At 40.3% G+C, this 24,753-nt stretch overlaps 1 protein-coding gene across 1 annotated transcript in view; it reads right to left on the reverse strand.

The window, feature by feature from the left end:
• LOC308140380 (pappalysin-1-like) overlaps window positions 1–24,753 on the reverse strand; it is a gene marked incomplete at its 5' end in the record, with an annotated part of 89,094 nt that overhangs the window by 41,506 nt on the left and 22,835 nt on the right. The window contains 4 exons of the mRNA XM_080510142.1: window positions 10,084–10,280; window positions 12,610–12,701; window positions 12,775–12,903; window positions 21,501–22,002. Coding sequence (XP_080366268.1) covers window positions 10,084–10,280; window positions 12,610–12,701; window positions 12,775–12,903; window positions 21,501–22,002 — 920 coding nt within the window. The remainder of the gene's footprint in view (window positions 1–10,083; window positions 10,281–12,609; window positions 12,702–12,774; window positions 12,904–21,500; window positions 22,003–24,753) is intronic.

Consider the following 24,753-nt stretch of genomic DNA (forward strand, 5'->3'; position numbering starts at 1 on the left):
GGCCAGGGTATTAGTCTGAGCCCATTCATGACTTTTGACACTGCACTCATTTCCCTCTATTTGTGAGTAGACCACAACTCAAAGACGTAAGGAAGAAATGGTTTTCTTTCATGTTGAGTGATTGTAATTTCTAATAATGATATGTTCTCTCATTACCAATTATTGTTTGCAGTCATTTGTTGACAAACTAATCGAGATCATTTCCGAAAAAGTCTTAGTTTCATTATATATTTGTGTCCTATCACTAATCAAAAGTGCAAAACAAAAAGTGTAGGTTATATACAAGTCTTTAAGTCTTCCACTTTCAGGGTATCAACACAGTACAAGCACACGACTAACAGTACTCTTTAAGGACTTTAGATTTCAATAGCAGGTAACAACCAAATGTTATAGCTATCCATCCATGATGCCTCTTTGCACACTTCAGGTCACCAAAGTCTATAGCTACAATGCATGTTTTGAGACTAGTAGCCCTGTTTACACAACAACGATTATGAGTCAATCCGCAAAAATGTCTTCACTTTAGGGGGATTCGTTTACACGGCACCAGTGTGCGGATGCACCGTATCTGTGAAGTTGTCATTCCGGCTCCCAAGGTGGAAAGTTTCTTTCACAGCCGCCCATCCCTCCTGCAGAGACTGCTGGAGGCTATTTAGCCTGTTACTGCACGTGCGCAAACATCCCCTGATCACCCCCGATAGCATCTGATGCGTCATCAGTCCATGCGGATGTCAGGTGCTCTCCATTTTCTTCATTATTATAGCGTATTCTTCACTGCACACATGTCTGCGTGGTTTCAAGCAACAGCGCCCTCACATGGCCCGGCATACTAACTACACCAGTGTCCCTGTGTCTGCTGCTGCAGTGTAAACACACAGCTTTTTTTTTAACGAATGAGGTGTTGTCACGTGAAACGTTGTCGTGTAAACTGGGCCTAAAGCAATGATTTATTTGATTTTTTTAAAAATACATATTTAAAAATAGTTCATCAGAAGGTGTGATGCTTAGCCCACAGACCCTCCTATCTCTCCTGACAGGGAACTCATCCATCTTGGCCTTTTCATGCAGACGTTTAACGTGTAATTGCAGTGATAATGAGGCTGTATATGTGGCTTTGGTTGTCTCTCAAAATATTCACCAAAATAAAGGAAAATGTTGAAAGTGGATTTACTAAGGTGAGAACTCTTTTTTGTTGTTCCGGGTTGTAACTTTAACAGTAAACACAACATGCAACTGAAAAGACAATCCATTTGTCTAACCTCAATGTCACTGAGTCACTTTCAGCTTTGGCAAATGTGAAAACAAAAATACCCACATGTCAGTGTTTATTGTTTGCTTTAGAGTTTGTCCTACCTCCAGTGGCCCACTGTTTTCTGCTAAACGTTTGGAAACGTGGGACACACGTCAAGAAGACATTTTTGTAAGCATGGAGTATTTAACATATTTCAAGAGATGCAATAATCGTCTTCTTTGATGCATCTCCTGTCTTTGTTGGAGGCATATATAGAGTTGAAGTCTGAGCATTTGAAGCAGTAGTAAGCATCTGTGAGGCATTTGTGGCAAGACGAGAGAAAGAGAAACAGAGAGAAACTAGTATGAGTTTCCAAGCACCATCCCATGGTTTACTGGAATGCTGGTGAGCGCCTGGTGTGTGAGGTAATGTCCTGTCACCCAGACCCACCCATACCTACTGAGGCTTACCCTCCAATTGGTCCAAAGCTAATGATGGGCGACTTGTATGGCCTACTGAGAAGAGGGCTGTAAATGTTAGTGAATGGGCACAATTATGCAGTTTGCCTATTCCATTCTCATCAGAACAGACATGAGTAGTGACTGGGTGGTAAGAAACAAAGACCACAATCTAATGTATAGGGATCGGTGAGCATACAATGCCAGCAAGTTAAAAACAGATGGTTCTACGGAGAATATAAATGTCCTTCAGTCAGTGGCCCCCAATGCTCAATAAAACTATGCCAAAACCCTGCATATTAACAGCTTGAAAATGTTATAGGGTAGGGGTCATCAGTGCCACAAAGAAAAACAAAAAAACGCTTCAATGAGGTTTCCACATGGCAGAGCCACAATAATACCTGAGAAGGGAAAAGTAAAAGAGAAAAAGCAACAGCATCCCAGAGGTTTTTTTTTTAATGTTACCACACGCTTATGTCACTGGCATCCTGCCTGACGAAGGCTGTGCGGTTTATGGGGAATGTTGGTGAGAGAGACAGAGCCAGAGAAGCTGGCCTTACTGCACTGCTGAAAGCAACAGCTCAGCTACTGTATGAGTGGCTCTTTTTGTGGCGAGTGCATGTGTGTGTGTGTGTGTGTGTGTGTGTGTGTGTGTGTGTGTGTGTGTGTGTGTGTGTGTGTGTGTGTGTGTGTGTGTGTGCGCGCGCGCGCGCGCGCGTGCGTGCGTGTAAGAGAGGGAGCAAGAGAAAGAGAGAAGGCCTGGTTAAAGTTTACTGTTAGTTAAAGCTGAAATTAGGAGTAAATAAATGTGACTCAATGCAATATCGTCAGAATACAGAAAAACGTACATTGTTTTGTTCCTATCCACTGGTAGATACAGTTGGGTTTGTCAGCCTGCATAAAATATATGTAAGTCAATGGAATGTCCTCGGAAGTATAATAAAGTAACCTTGAAGGCATGATAGCAGGATGTGTGTGTCAGTTTATGCAACAATGTCAAACGGATTTGTAAGTTTGCTTGTGTATCTGTGTGTATGGAAATCAAAGTGCGCGTAAATGTGTGTACATGCAATGCAATATCTTGTATACAGTATGCATGCATCTTTCTGTTAAGTACACAAACACGCACTGCCTGCTTTATTTTGGGACCTGGGACAGATCTGGGCCAGTTGTTGCTTGCTTGTTTCCGTGTTTCACTAACCAGCATCATTTCTTTTGCCGTGCTTCCCCTTGCCCTCCCCAATTCCTTCTGAAGCATTATTTACTTAAAGATGAATGTGGTAGGAGTTATTTATTCCAGCCCTCATAGCATATGTTTGTTTTTCATCTCAAGACGGGTGAACTTACAGGCAATTTCTCGAAGCACAAGAGGACTAAAATGTTATCCCTTCTGTTGCTTATGTATAATTAAGGTTAGTGTTCTCCAGGGGTGCCCATGGGTTGCGTCAGAGATTGCCTGGGCAGCGGTCCTCCCGGGAGAAGTCACCTGGCCTGCTGTTTGATCTTTAAGTTTGAATGTACACCCACAGTCCTGGGCTACACACATGTGTGAAGGCAAGGATGCTGCACACACAAGCAGACACACACCTATAAAGTGCACATATGGGGAAATGTGCATGACACACACTCACACCTCACACTTATACACACATATGCACAAACACATTCACACTGAAAGGTTAGTTGCTAGGGCCAGTTCTTCACTCGAATTCCCCTAAAGCAAGTTGAGCTGGCTCACCATATTCCACAGTGTGGTAGGGGGAACATTATGTTCTGCTCCACAAAGACAGCATTAGTACATTTCAGTCCCCTATGGACCTGCCCTATAATCCTGTATGGTGTTGGCACTGTGTGTGTGTGTGTGTGTGTGTGTGTGTGTGTGTGTGTGTGTGTGTGTGTGTGTGTGTGTGTGTGTGTGTGTGTGTGTGTGTGTGTGTGTGTGTGTGTGTGCGTGCGTGCGTGCGTGCGTGCGCATGTTTGCTCACGTGTCCTTGTCTGGCTGCGTACCTGTGTGTGAGTTTGATCAGGAAAGCTGGGTGGATCTTTTAAATGAGCTTACGTCATCTTATCAAGTCTACTACAATGGCTTGCAGCGGGTCTTACAGTGAAGTGGGGAATTGAAACAAAACCAAAAAAAAACCCCACACATCTAAATCTAGCCGGAATGCCAGTTTTTGTAATTATTAATGTCTCGACTTAATTAACTAAATACCTTCTCTGGTGTCCATATGTTATTTTGTTTGGATCAAACTGCTCATTTGAGGACATTTAAGTGTAGGACTGGCCAGTAAGAGTGGTTTTGGACCATTTTCTGCTTTTACAATGGTTTTTATTTAGTGATGTATTTTCTTTTATATTCAGTCAGACTGTCAGTCAAACCAACACCCTGATTGTTTTACCTCCAGTTACAACCTTTCCCATCATGTATCCATTCTTCTGTCACGTGTCATCAATGTTTCTGCTTCTGTCTTTTTTTTTTTATATATAACATTTGATATGTTGGAGGTCATTATCTTTATATATGATATTCCTCTTTTTTTTTAATTACTTTGCTGGTTTTACACCGGTATTCTGTTTCATTCACAAACCCCAATTTTCAAAATATGCATGTTAATTCTTCTCCTACAGTTCGATGATGTTGCTACCCTGTCTATGCAATACAAATCCTAGTTTCCAAACTGGTAGATGACTTCACATGGCAGTGCTAGGATTCAGTGTTCATGACGGGAGACTACCAAACTATTCTTTACAAATGGGCAGTATGCATTTATGGCTCTATGCACCATTTATTCTTATGTTGCTGAACCTTCATTCAGTATAAATGTGGGAGCATTCCCCATCCTTCAACTTGGCTTCACTGTGGCGTGTGAAGATTCAAAAGATAAGAGAGAAAATAACCCCCAAAGAAACATCAACTCTGATGCACAAATGCTGGTTACTGCGATCATCATGCAGAATGACATTTAATGTACATGGTTCAATAATCTTTTGTATCTTTGTTGCATGTGGTTTGTAGTAGAAATATATATTCCTTATGCAAGCATGCACTTTCTCCTTTTCACACACAACCGCCGAGCACTTGAGATTCCGTGTAGATACATGATCCTTGTTACTCTCTTCAAGTGCCTTCTCGTGCTGTTGTTGTTTTCTTGTATCCGTAAAGATCTATATCACTGCTACCCGTCTCTCTCAGAGTCTCTCTCTCGTTACTCTCTCTCACACACACACACACACACACATACACACACAGTCACGCACAGTCACACACAGTCACGCATACACTTGGAGAGAATCAACAATGTCTTCAGACATCAAACAGAATTGATGCACATAGCCAATACAGGAATTGTTTACTAGATCAGAAGGAAATGATGCCATCAACTCCACCATCCAACGACACATTCATTCAGTACAGAAAAAATGAAATGCTCACAAAGCAAGTTCAACTTCAGCATTGTTCCATATCAGGAAGTGCATCTCTCTCTCAACTCTAGTAAGGGGATGTGAACCATGAATATGGAAACATGTTAGATTGAACACAAATACTAAAATTAGCCTCAACAAGGTGGTGTAATGTGCTGCTGATTTCTGATTAAAGAACAAACAAAAACAGCTCGCACAGATTTAATTCGTACAGTTGATTTTTTAAGCACCTGACACACTGAGAAGAACCCCCTTTAAAATACATACAATACAAAGCTGATCACACCTCGCAGCTGCAGCTTGCATTATAGCTATGCAATTAGGTTAAACCTTATTTCCCCACTTTGTTACAATTTTTTTGGCAATACCAAAACAATGAAGTCAAAGTAAAGCAAGTTGTTCAATTCACAAGTCTACTGTTAAAAGTTTAACAAGTAGGTAAAATAATACTAATAACATCTTCTAGAATATATAAGTTCTTACAAAGGTGTTCCTTCTCTGTGCTGATAGTAAGGGTTTGCCATGGAGTGATTGGATGAAGCGATGAGCTAATACAAGCACAAAATGTTAGGTGCAAGGATACGTGCAACATTTTGAGTGAGCTACTCAGATGAGTACCTGGAGATGATGTTTGATGACCGGCAGGCTTTGGGTCAAACGCCTCTATGGTCTTCTTTAACAGGTGAATTTACCGTAGATCATGGGTGAGAGATGTGCATGTGACAGATGAGAGCCGAACTTTATGAGGTGCTATGGATGTCTTCACAAAGTTTCCAATACTAAAGTCATCACTTGGGCCAATTGAATTTTAATGACTGGCAGTCAGAGTGATATTGTATATTTCATGCCTCCATGTAGAAATTATAGTCTCTTCACAGAAGTTTCTTCAACACAGCTTGAACATAAAATGTTTGAACATTTAAAATCAGCTCATTTTGTGCAGTTTTTTAACAGTGTGCATACTTTGCAGAATGTGTAGAATTGAGTATCCACTGCTAACAGTTGCATACTGACATTGGCAGCTGCCTCGTCTGTGTATACAGGGACCAACTTTGTTTTCCGGTTGTCCGAATCTGTCTCCTGAAAGAGATTCACAGCCCTTTTTTGATGTTCTGAGCGATGTTCTGCGGTCAGCCCACAGCTCAATCAGTCCAGGAAACTCCTATGTAAAGTCTCCATTTCTGGACATAGTGTAAACAATCTTCTGCTTGGGTTTTTTGATGTCCACAGATCTATTAAAAAGCAATCTCTAAAATTCAGCCAACTATGAGCTGGCTACTTCTTCACAGTGTGCGATGGTCTCCCTTATCCATGTTCCTGCTTCGCATGAGATATATGCACCCATACATCTATTATGGCCACTTCATCAAATGAATAATTTCCATGTAGGACAATCAGGGAAATGTGTGCTTAGCTTTCCTCATGTTTCTCGAACAAAGGATGACTGATATTCTTTGAGCCTGTATATAAGCCACCTACTTTGATTGAGAGGTGTGGATGTGAGTGGCATCTTGCAATTCAGTACTTCTTAGACGTCCCAGTATTATCAATAGTATACTCAGTCAGAAGCACTTGTAGACAATAAAAGTTAGTGTGTGTTAAAGTGTGTCAATGACCTAATTGATGTTACACATCATTGATTTTTGTAGTGCATGCCTAACAATTTCATCCCTGGTAATGTGATACCATAAAATCGGATCAAATATATTGGAAGGTAACAGCCAATAAGTCTGAACTTGACAAAATAATGAAAACAACTACAACAACAACAACAAAAAACGCTTACTTAGCAAAAAAGGGAAAAAAAGAACAGTAGAGAAAAAGGAAAACTAAGCCACAACAAAATGACCCCACGTTTTCAGTTCACAATCATCTTTCAAGTGCATAAGAGGTAATGTATTCAATCTTGTCTTCCTTGAGTACATAAAAAAGCTTTGCACCACAGCGATACCCATCATTTCTCAAACGTCACCATTTTAATATTGATGAGAGTCACCTAAACGTTGCCAAGCAATTGGCACTGCTACCTCAACAGCTTTCTAACTCCATGTCAAGGGCAATAAGTGAGCCTGTATCAGCAGAGCCACTGTGTTTTTGGCAGACTTTGCTTTGAAAAAGCACATCAAAATTTCCACAAAGGTTAGAGTTCAACGGCGTGGCATCATAAGTAACTATGCTGCTGAGAGGCGATTTTTAGATTTCTTGGGTGATATTGCAGTCAATGCCAAAAGGACTTTTAAATCTCTTTCTATCAACAGATATTGAAAGTCACCCAGGAAAATTTGCAAACACACCCAACAACTGAGAAAACTAAGATGAAGAAGCCTACTTTGGGAATAAGATCCAGATGTCAAGAGAATGACTCTGCAGTGGGCACTCTCCAGCACAGTCCTCGTTGGCATCAAGGGCAATCGTCAGTGAAAACAGCCATTAGAATACCACATGGTTGGACATCACCGCAAGTTCCTTCAGAACAGGTAAACGTCTTCTAAAGTGTTGTTTGGGTACTGAACAGCCTCTGTAGTGTTTGTTTTTTCATATGACGTCCTGAAGTAGTTACACTTGAACTGGATTGGCAAACAAAGGCAAATGTATTGTCTGCTCTTCATCTCCACAATCAGCCCTTTCATGCTTCATCTGTGGCCTGAGCCTCCAGGACAGTCGCCATAGCCACATGCGTGCAATTGCAGAACTGCTTTGGAGAATACCACTAAAGTGAATCACAGTTCAGTTATTCTAGGCAAAAATTATGTTATCGTTGTTTTACATGGCACTTCCAAAAGCAAATGCGCTTTTCAAACCATACACCTTCAACACTGTGCATATTTGTATATAAGATTTCCTTCCTTTTGTTTGAGTGTGTACCTTTCCAAGCTGCAACACCATGCTGAATAATTTAAAATTCAACATGTTATGCAGCTATCAAAGAGGAGAAGAATATGTGTCAGTAATCATTGCAATGTATAAAGTTAAAGCTGATTCTTGGAGGCTGCGATACACTTACGACCTTCTCAACTTTGTGTGAGGGTGTAACAGAGCGATGATTTGGTGGAGAGGGAAAGTGACAAGACCACAGTGTTTTGTTAACCTGTGTTTGGATATCCTCCACACATGCACTTGTGTTTCAGTGGCCTTGGAACAAGGTGATCTCATCACACATGACCCTGAGGGAACAGTGTGTTCTTCAAAGTTAAAGTCCTCTTTGTATGAACAATGTGTCCTTCGCAAGAGAAATCCATTCTCTATGGTTATATGGACATGTTCCACTAGTGTCTCAATCCCCGGAGAAAAGAAAACATCTGCAGCGTTGTTGGTTGGATTGCGCTCCCTTTTTTACTCAAACAGAAGTGGTGCCATATAAATATCACATGCATGAAATAGTGTCAGTTTATTTTCTACCCTTGTGTGAGCGAGACACCTGACCACAGTGTTTAAGAACAACTAGTTCAAGGACCTTCTAAAACGCCTCATCAGCAGTCAGAACGAGCTCCACCAACAAAACTTACCTCCAATTACACCAGAACACACCTCAGAAAAAAAGAGCAAGGTCAATACAGAGCTGGCAGCTCTTATACTTTGAAATGAAGCCCATTTTTAGTAGGGTTGAATTAATATTACTAAATTGAATGTTTCAAGGTAAAATCCGCCAGAGTAAGATGTGGCAGTGTAGTTACATGTGGCTTGAATAAAAAAAAATTATAATAATCTTCAAAGCCAGAGTAACAAACTAGATGATAATGAACAGAAATAATAAATATAGGCTTTTAAAGAGATACATCAACAACATGCCTTAGCTTTCACCATCCATATTGAGGAGAGGAGATTAAATGGGATTGAGGCTAATGCACTTCTATGTGTCCAAAGCTTTGACTGTGTATGTGTGCGAACATGCATGTTTGCATGTTTGTGTGTGTGTGTGTGTTACTCATGTTGTGGGTACACAAATCTCGATGCAGCACAAAGACAAAATGCTCCCACAATGTAAATCATTCAGCTTTAAAATAAAGAGTTGGCTAAAGCTCAGGGTAAGTTTAGAATAAAGAAGTGAGGCATCCCAATGGACCGATATAATCTGAAAAAAAAATATTTTTTTGTATGTTGAATGCAATGAATGCTGAGACAATAAACTGCAGTCCCCATTACCTACTTGCTGTAGGTCTCCAAAAAAAAAAAAAAAACGGAGCAGGAGTGACATGATATAAGATGCAGGTAACTGTTAAGCTGTATGACTGACTGCTGCTTCAGCAGAGATCTATACTCAGAAAGTGGTGATAAATGCGAAGCCAAGCAAAAAAAGTAGTTATCAGTATGGAGGCATTAACACTTTCAGGATAAGACACAAATTATCCTATCAGTAAAATGTTTAATGTTCAAACCAGATGGGATGATGCAAGATGAAACACTACATTGAAAAATAAATCGTTCACGCTTTATGCTTCCAAAGTGTTGATCCTTACATGAAGAGGGGTTAAGGCCAGGGTAAGGTTACATCTCCTCAAAGTAAAGTACGTCAATAACATGTCCTCTGAAGTGATTGAAACATGACTGTGTGTGTGCTGGTGCATGTATGTGTATGTGGATGTATCTCTCACCTTAATGTTTTGGGTAGTCAGCCTCTTTCTGCGTTTCAACACTAACAGATCAATGTATCTACCAGGATTAGCTCCAATCAATGGCTTCCTCTACTGTCTTCAATAAGCATTACTTTAATGAGGGCAAAACAAAGCCCTGCACCTGTACTCTGACACTTTGTATTAAAGGTACCAATCTAACTGAACTGGTGGACAAGCAAACAAAGGCGATTTCATTTTATATTGATGACAAAACAAAACATATTTGTGGTTCTTTTATATGATGTTCAATTTTCTGACAGTGGAAGTTGGTGACTGCTTGGTAACTTTCGGATCTGAAACCATTGCATTGAAAACTAATATGCCCGTTCAAATAATGGGAAAGCAAAATGGATCTTACCTTAGTGACAGCAGGATACCCAGCAGCCACTTCACCCGAGCAATAGGGCTTTTCTTCATGAGAAACGTCCACACTGGAAGCCCACTGGTCCAGGAAACCACTCGGGGTGTAAAGACCACAGTCTCTCACACCCGTTTCCCGCTCAAAGTCCTCACACACCCCATCGCCGTCATAGTAGTAGCACATGCTAGGCTCCTCTGTGATTAAAGACACAACAGAAAAAGGTGAATCCTCCAATAAGTTGTCTTTTGTTATATAATAACTTTTTAAAGAACAAGGAGAAGTTGAGATTCAGTATGTTCTGTTTCTTGTTTTGCAATATTCTAACAAAGCAATAAAGATAAGTTTTCACAAACAGCAATTTTGACTACTAATTCCTGTTTTTTAGTGGCTATCTTCGGGGATACAATTTCTATCCTTATTTCTACTATTTTGGAAGGTGAACTCAGAGACAACTAAATAAAGGCAGGGAAGGCACCCGAGGGATGAAAAGTGAAATAAAGAGGTAAGATTTTTTCCATGTATTAGGATATAAAAATGGACATGAGAATATGTTATGGTTAAGAAGAAAAGAACAAAAAGAAAAGTGAAAGGGAAAGCATAATAAAATAAGATAAAGAAGGAGGAGGAGGAGGAGCACATGGTGGGGGTGCAGACAAGTCAAGGGGTACAGAAAGATACAGCAGCATTTTTTTTCCAGACATCCCACCCGGAGTTAAGGTCTGGAACTGAAAGCTTACGGACAGGAGAAGAGGGGAGCGGAGCAGAGAGGCTGCCTGGGCCTCATTGGTCTCAGCTCTCAGCTAAAGCAGCGTCAGCCGGTGGGGTTCCAGTTAGGGGGAAAGGCGGCATTCTGTGCCAAGTTGGCCGGGGCCTCCTCCTCGAAATTCCAGCCATCCCCAGCACGGCCAAAAAGCTCAAGTCAGTTCTGTGCTCTGGCAATGGTAAAACGAGGGGCTACTGAGGGGGCATATAGAATAGGCTCCCGCCACTCACTCAGCAGGAACAGAGGCATGGAAGAAAGGAAGGAGTGAGCCCGAGACACAAGGAAGTTCAAACAGTGGTCTGTTAAAGGTGCAGAAAATAAAAGGTAGAATGTGAGCTAAAGTGAGAAGATGAGAAAAAGGTATGGGGAAAAAAAAGATGTGTATTGGTGCAGTGTTTGACTTTACACGGGGATAGAATAAACAGATAATGAAAAGTGGGGAAGGTGATTGAGTGCATGACCAAGAAGAAGAAAGACCTGCAATGTGAGGAAAAAAGAAATTGACGAGATGAACAAAGACAGGAAGCAATGGAAAACAAATGTAAAGAAACTGATAAGCCTCCCTTGTTCTGTTTTGATTTCGATACACGACTCCAACACATATTTGACAGCATATTAAAGAGTAAAGAAGACTTAAAATGGACAAAAAGCCTTGAGCAATAGTGTGAATATGCGAACGAGGCCTGTTTATGTCCTAAACCCCTCCTGAGACATCGTCTCTGAAGCAAAACAGGGTCATGTGAACAGCTTAATTTTTTTTTTTTTAAGTTCCAGATTTAAATTGGAGCAGTCTTTTAAGTGACCAATTAAATCGCATCAGATTGCAACACTCTGGACCAGTTGTATACTTTGCTTTTGTTGTCCGAAACAATGACAAACAGCCCGTCTCTCGCAAATAAAGACAGATGGACAGAAGTTCCCATCATTATAGCGTCACATTTCTGTACAAAACTTCAGCTATGTCAGAAAGTGTCTCTCTCACACGCACACGCACACGCACACGCACACACACACACACACACACACACACACACACACACACACACACGCACACGCACACACACACACACTGCAGTCGGTGGAAAAACAGCGGAGCCAATGCAGTCATCCAGCAATCTGAGAGGGATTAAGTGGCCACTTCACAGAGGCTCACACATGTGTGTCCATGCATGCATGTACTGTACATGCACAAAAACACACAATCATAAAGCAGGAGGAGGGGGGGGGGGGGTTAACTGATTGTGAGCCAGCAGGAGACTGGACAGGAAACCATTCATCTATTCATAAAATAAAACACTGTACAGTAGGAGATGCCATTCACTCAACTATGTAAAATAAGATTACACTCACCCATTAAAAATAATGATTTCCAGATTTTTTTTTTAAACATGAGGTCAAAGTGATTATGATATATTCTGGTATTCTATCCTTTTGAGAGAGGACTGAGGCACTTGAAGCACATCCAGATGTCAAATATGTTCATTCACAAAGTGAGCCTTGCGGAAAAGTTTTCAGCTTCTTCTTTTTTTGTGTGTGAAATAATACAGACACCAGTGTGGGAAAATGGAACTTCATCAAAGACGCATGTACTTGGAAATCCAGACTTTCAAAATGTTGCTGATAAGGGAGCAGATATCTTAGCAGTTTTGTATCTGGATTATGTTTCACCTCTACAATTGGAAAAAAAAATTTTAAATACTGAATCAACTGAAGCAGCACTCACTCAAAGGCCAAGTTTTAGTTATATCCATTTGACTTACCAATGCAGTTGAAGAAGACCTCTTTCTTACACTGACTGGAGCAACCATCCCCATTTATGGAGTTCATATCATCACATTCCTCTCCTTTGGAGCTGAAATAGCAAAATGCATACTTTAGGAAGCACAGACAAGACAATGTAATGTTGACCTGTGTATACCTGTTACCTCTGAATGCGTCCATCCCCGCAGTAGGGCGCCCCAACCTCATGCACCAGAGGCGGAGAAGGCTCGCTCTCACTCTGCCTGGAGATTGTTTGGACCTGGTAGGTGTAAGCGACATGCGGCACCACATCCCTGGAGAAAGTGACAAAACCTTACATTACGTTCTTGCTTCAGCGCAATGTCAAAGAAAAAGGAAGGAGAAAGCTAAATAGTTGACTGGGAAGGAATCTGTGGTCCACAGAACAGCTGTTTGTTGGTGCGTGTGTATGTGTGTGTGTTTTAGTATTAGTACACATCTGTGTCGACACATCCGAAGTGGTTGCATTTTCCCATTTTGGGTCCAGTTTGTGTTTTTTTTTTTTTTTTAATTGTCCTCATCATAGTGATTCAAGGAAACCATCGTGGTTGAGTACACAATGGAGAGGAGAAATATTGGGGGACTACTCACTTCGTTGGTGTAAGTCGCCATGATGGTTTCTTGAGTCACCATGATAAGGAAGTCTGAAAAAAAAGTCTGAAAGGAAAAAAAAACATAAATGAGAAAATCAAAACCATAAACCAAAAAAAAAAAAATCTAAAATCAAAGCTATAAATGAGAAACCAAAACCATCAGCAAAGCAACAAAACTCAGGAAAAGAAAGGCGCAAGCGAGGGTGCTTTCATGATGTGAATTATTCTGAATTTTTTTCCATTAAAAAAACATTTTTGTTTGCCTTTACATGTTCATTAATTACAATGTTAATTGCTCTTGTATAAACTGTATGTCATTTGTCCAAAGATAGAAGAAAATATCTATTCTATAGTTTTCAGATTCATTACGAACGAGTCTGATAATATCATGTAAAGGCAAGCAAAAAACAAATGTAAAAGAATAACAAAGTAAAAAAAAACAACAGAATAACTGATTTCATGTAAGCACTCCCATTTGCAACTGTATCATTTACAGTTTTCTTTCTTTTCCTTTGCTTACAGTTTTGGTTTCTCATTTCTAGTTTTGATTTGTCGCTTATGGTTATGGTTTCTCATTCATGGTTCTCCTTTTTGGCTTTCAGAGTTTTTGGCTTTCTGTGTGTGCGTGTGTGTGTGTGTGTGTGTGTGTGTGCGTGTGTGTTTTACTCATATTTTTGGGGTCATAAATCTGTTTACATAGTCACATTGTGGGAATTTGACTTCCTTTCGGGGACAAAAAGCAAGTTCTTATGACACAAACCATTAAATTTTAGGGGAAAGACTTGGTTTGAGGATGGGGTAATTTCAGGGTTAGGGTTAGTTCTCAACGAATGAAGTAATATGCAAGTCAGTGTAATGTCTTCTGAAATGATGGAAACATGACTGACTTTGTGTGTAATTGTGACGGAGACAAGTGCTCTCATGCGAATTTCCTAATTACACATATAGGGGCTGTTGTCATAAGATCTCCCCGCACACACCACAGTTTGAATTTATTTGACATGAAACAACAACAGCCACAATTGTGGGAGGTGATTATTGTGTTATATTGCAAAGAAGATCCCAGTAGAGTCATTCGGTTTGTCAATCAGGAGTATTTGTTCGTTATACTTGTGTTTTCAATAGTGCTGTCAGTGTTTACTTGTTCACGGCGGCGAGTAAAAATTTTACCATAATGTGAGACGTCAACAAGTCAATAGCACCTTATTCATCTAAGTATCCTTTTTGTCCCTCTGAGGCACCGATATTAATTCAGGTGCTCAGGTATGGAGAAATTTGACAAAAACGTGTTTTGCTTTAACACATTTCTTGAGTTGATTTAGTTAAAGACAGTGTGTAACCTGTTAAAATCGAAATTATTTCAAATTAAAGCATTCAACTCCAGCTAACAGACGGAAGCACAGAGCGAATTGGGAAAATAGGAAATGTTAAATTACATAAATGTAAACACCAAACAGTAGTCATGTGGTTTTTAATTGTACTAATATTGCCTTTTATTATATGTAATGGTTTACTAATGGGGGGAAAAACAGTGCTGGTGGGTATAAATATACCTTTACAACGTCTTGCAAATATAATAAGGGCATTTTCCTGTTTTGCAAAGTCAAGCCAGGTTGATGGTACAGACAATATTAGTAAGTGCAATGCATGCTATATATGCATGAGGAATACATGATTGTTGGGTATAACCATGGCCCATACCAGCTAATTGTGCAGCAAACATTATGTATATGTGTGGCGAAGAGCATGAGTAAATGAGGATACATAGGACCAATAGGATATCCATAGATTATTTCATGTGGACCATCAAGTATTGTGGACCTAATTTGAGAATGCCCTCTGCAATTTTGTGAATGCGGTGATAAGCAAGCACGAATACTGTACTTCTCAAATGAGCAACAGGGCATTCAGGACTTGGATACATCACTCAAAGCAACTCTCTCACACACACACACACACACACACACACACACACACACACACACACACACACACACACACACACACACACACACACACACACACACACACACACACACACACACAGACACACACACAGCCACAGCCACACAGCCACAAGTGAGCATATACACAGTGTATCATTGTTAGAGAGCACAGACAATATAAGCAACATACTGCCTGCCAGCCACGGCTCTCAAACTGAACCTCAAGCACACAGGCATGAACCTCCTGCCCCAAAGATGCTATATAATCCTCAGTGTGAACACAATGAACCATCAGGAGCAAGTCTTTCCAGACAACCATAACCTCTGATTAGCAGTGTTAGCAGCTTGATTACACGGTTACTGGACAACAATACTCGGATTATCTCAAACCCCTGTCCAATGAAGCAATGGATACTACATACCCATGTGCAGTTTGCAGGTGAATAAACTACTAAGGAAAAAAAAGTACTGCTCTGCTTGGATTTATGTGAAGTATTTTCATTAAAGGCACAGACAGGAAAAGTCAGGAACAAAAGTGTTGTCCTCAACATGTTACCAGATATGGTCCCCTCACCTCCATATTACTTTCCTAATTTTTCTCGTATTTCTTCATCACATTCCCAACGGATAAAAGGAGACCAAGTTCAAATTAGCTGTTCTATCACAAATCTAAAAACTGCAGGACTTAAAGATCAAGTAACAAAATGAATTTCCCCACTGTGAAACTTGTGCCTGAAATGAAATATTTTTGTTGGCTTTATTATTATCAACATAGAATATTTGACCTTACAGACTCTGCTCTATACAATAATATATCCTGATCTGTAGTGTTGGCTCATGTTGGTGAAACTCCAGGCTACACTCAAACATGCCCCCTGTAATTGAATTAGTTTAGCCCCTGGAAAAGTCAATCTGTTGGAGACTTTATCTTCGAGGAGACCAAACACAGAGAGTAGATGGAAAGAGGAGGGTAACAGACACTGCTTTGAATGTAAGCACTCACAGGTTCCTTTGTTGTTTTTTGGATGGACAGATATTCAGGCTATTGTAATTTACTCAATCCATTGTATGGGAAAGTATTAGTAAAGCTTGATCAGGCCACACTGAGAGAAAGGGTCATCTAAGTACAAGCAGTGGGAAAGTGAGTATTGGAGTACTGGGAAACAAAGCAGAGGAAAATGCATTGAGGAAAAACATGTGAGGAGATAAGAAAAATAGAGGAGCATATTGTGATTGCTAGATTAGATTCTGGAGAAGGTACAGGACATGGGGTTTCTGTGGAAAACATGAGGTCATCTAATCCTCCTTGGTTCAGTCAGTTTTATCTTCCCACTGGGTGTTCGGCATCTATAGTTAGATTCAAAATTGTGGTTTTCCCAATAGCTTTGAATGAGTTGGGTTCATCTCGCCATAGATCACAGCAGCAGGAAAATGATAGCACTCTTTAGATGTTTCCATTTTACTGACAACATATCTTTACTCTCCAAGGAATAACAGCAGCTCTTCTGAAAGCAATTGTGCAGCGATGTAATGTTGGTAAAGTGCAACAACAAGATACAAAAAATGACAAAAGTCTCCAGAGGAAGTTATTTATCAATCTATCATGCAATTTTATATACACATTGTATTAAAACTAGATCACACAATTTTCCCAAGTGAAAAGCTGGTCTAGTTCATGGATCAGTGCTTTTGTATCATATAGGGGTGGGTCATCCTGATGGTGGTGTTAAACAGCTTCAGGGGATCATGGCTCAAAAAAAAGGGAGGGGGGGGGGGTTGCAGAGGGAATTCTATTATATAGTAAGAACTGAATTTATTGTAATTGTAGAGTACTGGAGACAGATTAGAAAAAAGACACAAAGTTTAATGTAAATCCATGGGACTAACTTGAGATTTCAAATCGGCCAAATACAATCACAGCCCACTACAATATTTCTCTCATCTAATCTGTCTAATCATTGATAAAACTAGTGCAGGCCACTCACATCTTCTGAGTCACAATCACCTTAGAACAATAACTATTTAATAACAACAATAGTAGTGAATAAGATCACATTACTGACTGAAAAAAGTAGGATCAGTGCAGTTTGTTTTTTTTAAAGAAGAAGCTTGTCAGCTTGTGGGTGGAAGGTCTTTTAAAATACATGTAAAGATCCAAAATCCACATAGCAAAACCTCCTCCGCCATTAGTGTCTCCACATACTGTTGGGTGTGTTGAGCATATGTTTCCTGGATGTGAAAATGTACATTTGTTTCCAAAAAGTCAGAAGTGCTACTCCTCTTAGCGTGATAACAATGATAACAACAGCTTAAATGTGGAGCTCAACCTGTTCCCAATTAAGAGCATAGCTAATTCCCCCTGATTGAACTCAATATGGCCACTTTAAGAAGTGGTAACACGACAGATAACTGAGTTATCAACCAGCCATTTGAATAAGTAATTAAACAGCGAAAGTGCAGAATTTCAGATGTCACCAGTGTAAAAAACCACAGATATAAGACGAGTTATAATAACTTGGTAACAGTGACAACACTAGTGCCAGATTTGAATGATGGTCTGATAATCATTACAAAAGTTTCATCAGGAAACACTGTTGTCTGAGGGGACAATTTGTAAAACTACCCGAGGTACAATGAGCACTGCAGAGGCAGATTTAGGCAGTCATGTTTGGTTCTCCATCGTCTGACTTCTTCATCTGATTTGGGGACAAATTTAATTGGGTCTACTCCACCAACTCATTGAAATCCATCAAATCGAACTATTTGTAACGTATCATAAAGAGTGAATTAGCCAATGTGATTTTAATTCACAATCCTTAAAATACGAAAACCTGTTTCATGGTTTAACTTGAGAATTTATTACTGCGTGGGTCACTGTCTTTTGAATAAAAATAGCAAACATTTTCAAACATGTATAATGCATCAGTAATATAATCTTTTCTAGGTCGCTTGGTGTAACTGTAAAAAATTTGTGGAATTTACCACAGTTGAAATGAAAGATCCTAAAGAGTGAGAGAATGAATGACTGAATAAATGAAAGGTTAGGTACTATTTTGACTGATTTCTTCTATCTCCGTATGCCAGAAAATAGAATGAATGATGAAAATATTTAGTTGTGGGTTTTTTTCTACTTCTTTCTTGGTAAGATCATTAGAATATGGTGAAAGGATCAGCTCTGTGTCCTACTTGAGATAATAATTTCACACATGTGTGCGGTGGATGATATTCACTGATACAGATAATTTCCGGATCACATCTCAAATTCACAAAGCCACACTTTCATCTGTAAATGATCATATATCATATGTGACTGATCTGAAATGCAACTCATATTACAAAGAAACTCACCCCACTCACCGTGAAGGTGTCACATGATAAAGTTTCATTATTCCGCCCTACTTTCCTCTGCCATTATACTCAGGACCCCCTGTAGGTGCAGAGCTTTTCACCGTGGCGCATTCTAAAGATGAGCCACATGGTATCGATAGAACCTGGTGATTACACGAGGAAGCATGTGCGAATGTGTCTGCTACTGAGCACAAGATGAACATTTGTGTGGGTTTGTGTTCATCTATGTGTGGGTGTGTGCGTGTGTGTGTTCCTGCACTGGTGTATGCGCCAAGCTTATGTGTGAGCATGCATATGGATGTATTTCCATTGTGTAACTCCATGTTGTTCTTGGCTGAAAGATCCCAGATGAGAAACACAGACAAATATAAGGAAGTTGGGGGGGAAGGAAAGGTTAGATTGAGCCTGCAAGATTAACAAACAAAGCAGTGCTCCTTTTATCAGTTTGGCAGCTGAAAGGTATTTGAAGTTTTACCGCTATTAATTTAACACCAACAATATGTCTAACAACCTGTCCTACACATTTATGATTACAGGAGATACTTTAAAGGAGAGAAGTGGCCATGCCTGATGGGAAATTCATGATTTTATTTAAGGTCACGTGTGCTTCAGTTTTGTCATGATGACACATCAACTAAACAAAATTCAACCAGAACCACAGTTTGTATTCAAACACATGCAATTTTCCTGATAGGTCTAAATGTAATTATATAAAAAAAGAAAATTATATTGTGAATTTGTCATCATTAAGGATCAACTAATAAGACAAGGCTGGCTGGAGGAATAATCATGGACATTTGCAAAGGAATGGAAATGAATGTTATAAATTTCAGTGCTAATTCAAATTATATGCTCGTCATCTTTGACTGAAGTAGTGCTGGCACAAATATGTGGATAGGTTATTAAAAGCCCTTGAGGGAGAAACTAAAATCGAAATTGTTCAACATGTTCATGGTTATTGAGTTTTCAGATTTTGTCAGAAAGTGTATCTAAGTTAATATTAACTCAGTGAATAAAGAGTTAAAAGCATCATTAGATGAAAGTACTTATAGAGACAAATCAGGGAAACAATGTATAAAAGCATTGCAGAGTCATGTTGAAAAGTAGAAGCGCGGTCGCTGTCCTTTGTCTGTCATGGTTTGAGTCTCCCACCCTCTTTCTTCATACTTTCTTGACCTCCTGATGTTCTCCTTCATCACGCTTTGCCACCCACCACCTAACCCCCCAAAGCTTAGCAATGATTTACCCCCAACTGGTCCCAACCTCCCACCCTGCATCTCCTCTTCACCCTCCGCCACCATAATTTACTCTGTCACCCTGACCTCCCAGTCGTTAGCCATTCCAAACAAATCACCACCCATGGATGGAGCCAAAAAAGCCGAGATGTCAGCCGTTCCTCTTGCTCAGTTTGCCCCACCTCAGAAGAAGGCCAGTGGCCTGACAGCGGGAGGTCAATCACACCCCCCCCCCGCATCCAGCCCAGTGGAAACATGCGAGAAGTAACTTTCTGTGTGGTCAAGAAAAGCTTTTCAGCAGCTGGACCCCGGCGATCAAACGAAGCACCATACATTAGATTTGTGGCATGCCAAAACATCACAGTGAACTTTACTCATCAACATGTCAAAGGGTCTGTTTGTTGTGAAACCACGGGGGTGACAAGACATTGCGGCGGCTTACCAAACTCACATTGAAGGAAAAACACACAGGTTATCTGACAAGCATCCATCGTAGCACTTATCTATTGCTCAGAATATATTTTTGGAAGTGGAAGAATAACAAAGTCGGATCATGAAATGGAATCAGGATTTCACTTATCTGGTAGCTTAAGTGGGAACATATGCAAGCATGCTTCAAAAGATCTTTCAGGATGATACCTGCATCAGTGATTCAGTATTAGATTTTAACCAAACGAAAGGAGCAACACAAAACAGTGTTAGAAAAGTGCATTGTCCCTTTTAAGTTTTTTTTTCCTTGTTATATATATTTGTCAGATAGATTACAAAATGGTTTTGATGGCTAAGATGAACATACTTACGTGCTACAACACTCCTCTTACCATTGAACAGAGACAAGATCCCACATGCTCTCATAACAAAAAAAAAACAAAAAAAGGCATTTGCCACTGACCACTACCACTGGAATGCAACCACAGCTAGTGAAATACGCCACAGCAGTAAAACTACCTACAGTACATCAATAATCACTGAAGTGTGCCAAAACCTCCACATAAATACATTCCTCCAGCAGGAAGCCCTCCACAGACATTGTCACTCAACTAGGAAGTTGTGTAGAGACACTTTTGTGGAACTTGGATGTCATCACTCCATTTTGCATAACATGCGTACTCACCCTTTTACCTCTTATCGAGCACTTTCCTTCTCATGTGAACCACGCTGACAGCACGATAGTGCGATGGCATAACACGCAGCAGTGCCATGTATACAGCAGCAACACTTTTATCAAGTCAGCACATTCCATGAAAGCAAAGCACTAAATTCTCACCGCAGTGTGTAGATAATACCCTCAACAAGCTGTCTATTTGCCCTTGCTTCATGGAACATGGGAAAAAACAAATGTGGGCAACAACTGACCTGTGACTTAGGAAACAAATGTTGGGCAACTGATTTGAAACTGCAGAAGCAGCGGTGGCTTGCTAGCAGTCCTGGGGGTATTGAAAAGGATATCTGGTATTATGAGAACATATTTTTTGTGGAGAGTTTCCACAGATAAATAAATACCTTTTGCAGACATTTCTAAACCCCCAAATAACATCACACCAAACCAGGAAGCTCAATAGCACACGACTCAGCAAATCTCTAATAAAAAGCAACTGGTTCACCCTTTACAAGGTGAATATATATATATATATATATATATATATATATAGGAAGAACAGAAATAGTTTCACGCACAGGGCCGACGTCCTGAAGGAGGACTGGCACTTGTGCTGTCACCCAAAAAGTATTCACCTACCAGGTCACTCACCTGTCTGTGTATCGGCGGGTAGGTTCATTCAGCATCAGACCATGTGGTGCGTGGGTGAAGGCGGGCTGGCGCAGCAAGCGGTAGCGCAGCGGTTGGCAATACCTACAAAGAGTGCAGTCTGGCTTTGACGCCAAAAGAGTGGCGTCAATCTCCAGGTGTTGCTCCATAGTGTAAAACTGGACCCCGTACACCTCTTCCTCTATGTCCAGCTTCAGAGTCAGTGGGGTGTCACAGAAAACATTACTCGGGCCCAATGAAATGTTGTTCCCATTGACAGTCAGCAGCAGAATGTTGTGGATGGCAGGTAGCGCCGTCTCCTCGGGACTGAAGAAGGTGACCCATACAGTCAGGGAGTCCGGGACCAGCGGGTAGGCAAACTCCAGCTGAAGCATGCAGCCCTGAAGAGGGCACTCCGACAGGCCAACCACGCCCTGCTCGATCCCTGCGTTGGGGCTCCAGGTGCGTACGCTTGGCTCACAGGCTTGCTCCACGTCTGGAGGGCCTATGAGACAAACACAAATACCCGTGTATCTACAATTACACAACATGTAAACAATATCGAGACTTCTAATACACAGACAAGACAAGCATGATTCAAGTCATTTAAAAAGCAAACATTGAAGAGTTACTACCAATATAAATCTGTGTGTTGTTGCAGAATCTTTTCATTTGTCTTTTAAACTGGTACATCTTTGACACAAATGTGAAGACTAACTGCATTCATAAGCGAGTTTGGCAGATAACGGATTTGCATCAGGGATCTTTTTCGGTGCATCAACAGCTCTTGCAACATCAAGATTGGGGTGAAACTGAGAGTTCATTGTGAGTCCATCTGAAGAGGAAAGGCAGAGCTGAGGTGTGTACCTTCTGTGAGGGGCCCTGTACAGGGTTCTCACTTCGACAGTCATTACAACCTCTAGCAGTCACACTCCAGCCATATTTGGAGTCCACACACAGCTAACTCGCATTATCCCAAGTGACGTACACTAACATTCATCAAGTACTTTTAGAAGCCAGCAAGCGGCAGACACTATGTTCTCCCTCGATTTCCTTTTGTGCACTTCCAAGCTGGCAACCAACGAAGCCATTTGCTAACCTCATTTCTGGGCACCATGCAAAATTCCAGTGTTTAATCAAGTGAGGACTGAATATGGTTTCCAAGCCACATTATCTCAACACATTTATTATTGTACTGTAAGTGTGTGTGTGTGTGTGTGTGTGTGTGTGTGTGTGTGTGTGTGTGTGTGTGTGTGTGTGTGTGTGTGTGTGTGTGTGTGTGTGTGTGTGTGTGTGTGTGTGTGGCCATTGTGGAGGTGAATTAAAGCAAAAAGAGAAAGAGAGTCAGAGAACAAGAAAAGAGAGGGAGTAAGGCAGGGGGGCTGGAAGAGAATGGACTAAGGTACTCCAAGAGCTTGGCTTTGCTCGGCTCATGTAGTCCTGGCTTTCTGGGTACACTTTCATTAAGTTTGCAAAGAAGGGAGCTGTAGCCACTGAAAATATTTTGTAATGTCAGCTGTTATGATGGGCCTCACTCCTGCTCTGGCACGGCCGCTAATGCGGTTGGAGATTGAAGAGGAGACAGAGTATGGGTGTCATCTATTGTGTAACGCACGTTGATATAAACTGTATTACAAACATGAAGAATGCATCCATGATTGGCAGTACAATGTGTTCAAGGAAGAAGAGAAGAGAAACAATAATAATAATTTAAGTTGAATGGGTTTTATTAATTGTAAAATAATCCGCTGTTTACAAAAAGGTAATGAAGTGTCCACAGCAAAAAGCGAGGAACTGTCCCGATATTGTTAAAACTTCAAAACAGAAGATAGGGCCTCTGTCTCCTTCAAACTGTGGTCCACTTCTGAAATGTTCTTTTTAATTTAATATTTCTGAAGGAGGAAATTTTAAGCCAAGAATACAAGTCAGTACATTGTGTTCGTGGGTCATCACTCTTTTTGAATCAGAAAGCTGTTTCACAAGCTTCTGGGGGGGTTCTTGCTCCTTCCAGAAAGCCCATCCATCCATCCATCCATCCATCCCAGATACTTGTTGCAGTTCTCTGATGGTATCCAGGTGCATGTGGGCAACACACTGGCTCCCATTGCAATGCATTAGTTATGTAATACCATGTTACAGAAACACAATCCCAAGGGGGAATTATTGAAATGCAGAGTGTATTTTGGCAGTATAGTCGGTGCAAGGTTTTCCTTGAGCCTTTTTATTTAAGCTCTCAAGTTGGGGTTTTTTTCTATACTTCTTTACCATACATTTGACTGCAGTTCAAAACTGGCCTGTGATGCCTGCGTGGTTGTGAACAGTGTAGAGATCTATAATTACATAACTGAATGATACTTTTGAATAAAGGTAACAAACCTAACCAAGCAATGACATTCAAAACTTTTGAGAAATTTCAGGCTGCTTCATAATTTAGAAATCATTGATGTGACTATTACTAATAATTATAGTCACTAAAACCCTGCTTTGGAATTATCATTATTTATAGGTTAGTGTGTCAACTTTCGATTTAGCCTTAGACAAGATTTAGCCTTTTCTGAAAGCCAAAAAATTAATGAATGTTTCTTAAAAAATATAAAAAAAAGCCCTAATCATCAATAGTAAAAGTGCTTACGTGACAGTGATTGAGGTCATTTGTTCTCCAAGTTGCTCAGTATGCAGGAACTGCAAAAAAATGTTGGCATTTTAAAACTGCATGCATTTGCATTGGTAATTAAAAGCTACACTCCACAAAGTCCAGTTGGAGTAATGGATGTGTCTAAAGACTGATGCCAAACCCCTGTCCAGTAGGTTTTAATGCTCTCAGACACAATTTTTACAACTCAGGCAAGTTATCATGGCAGCAGATCTTGGACATCAATGGCAAAACAGCAGAAGTTTGCAATTGAAAAAGAAAAAGTAATCTACTAGGAAAGATGTGCTTGCACTTACTTGACTGGATAATGCAACACCCTGATGGATGGTGCCTTACTGAAAGTCAAACAAGCTTCACTTTTTTTTTTTTTTTTGCAAGACAATTTTTCTTTCACCAGAGCTATTTGTGTCAGACTTACTGAATTGACTCCTTGACTCCGACAGATGCACACAAGTTTGTTTTTCATGCTGCAGTAATGCTAATTCAAACATAGCTTTTGTTTGTTTCAAATCTTCCATTATACTGTTTTTATAAGGAGTCATATTCCCTGATTGTAAATTGGTGAGTGAACTTGCTGGTAATAAAGGCAATCAATCACGAAAT

This window comes from Blennius ocellaris, assembly GCF_963422515.1.
Source record: "Blennius ocellaris genome assembly, chromosome: 15".
Classification (NCBI taxonomy): domain Eukaryota; kingdom Metazoa; phylum Chordata; class Actinopteri; order Blenniiformes; family Blenniidae; genus Blennius; species Blennius ocellaris.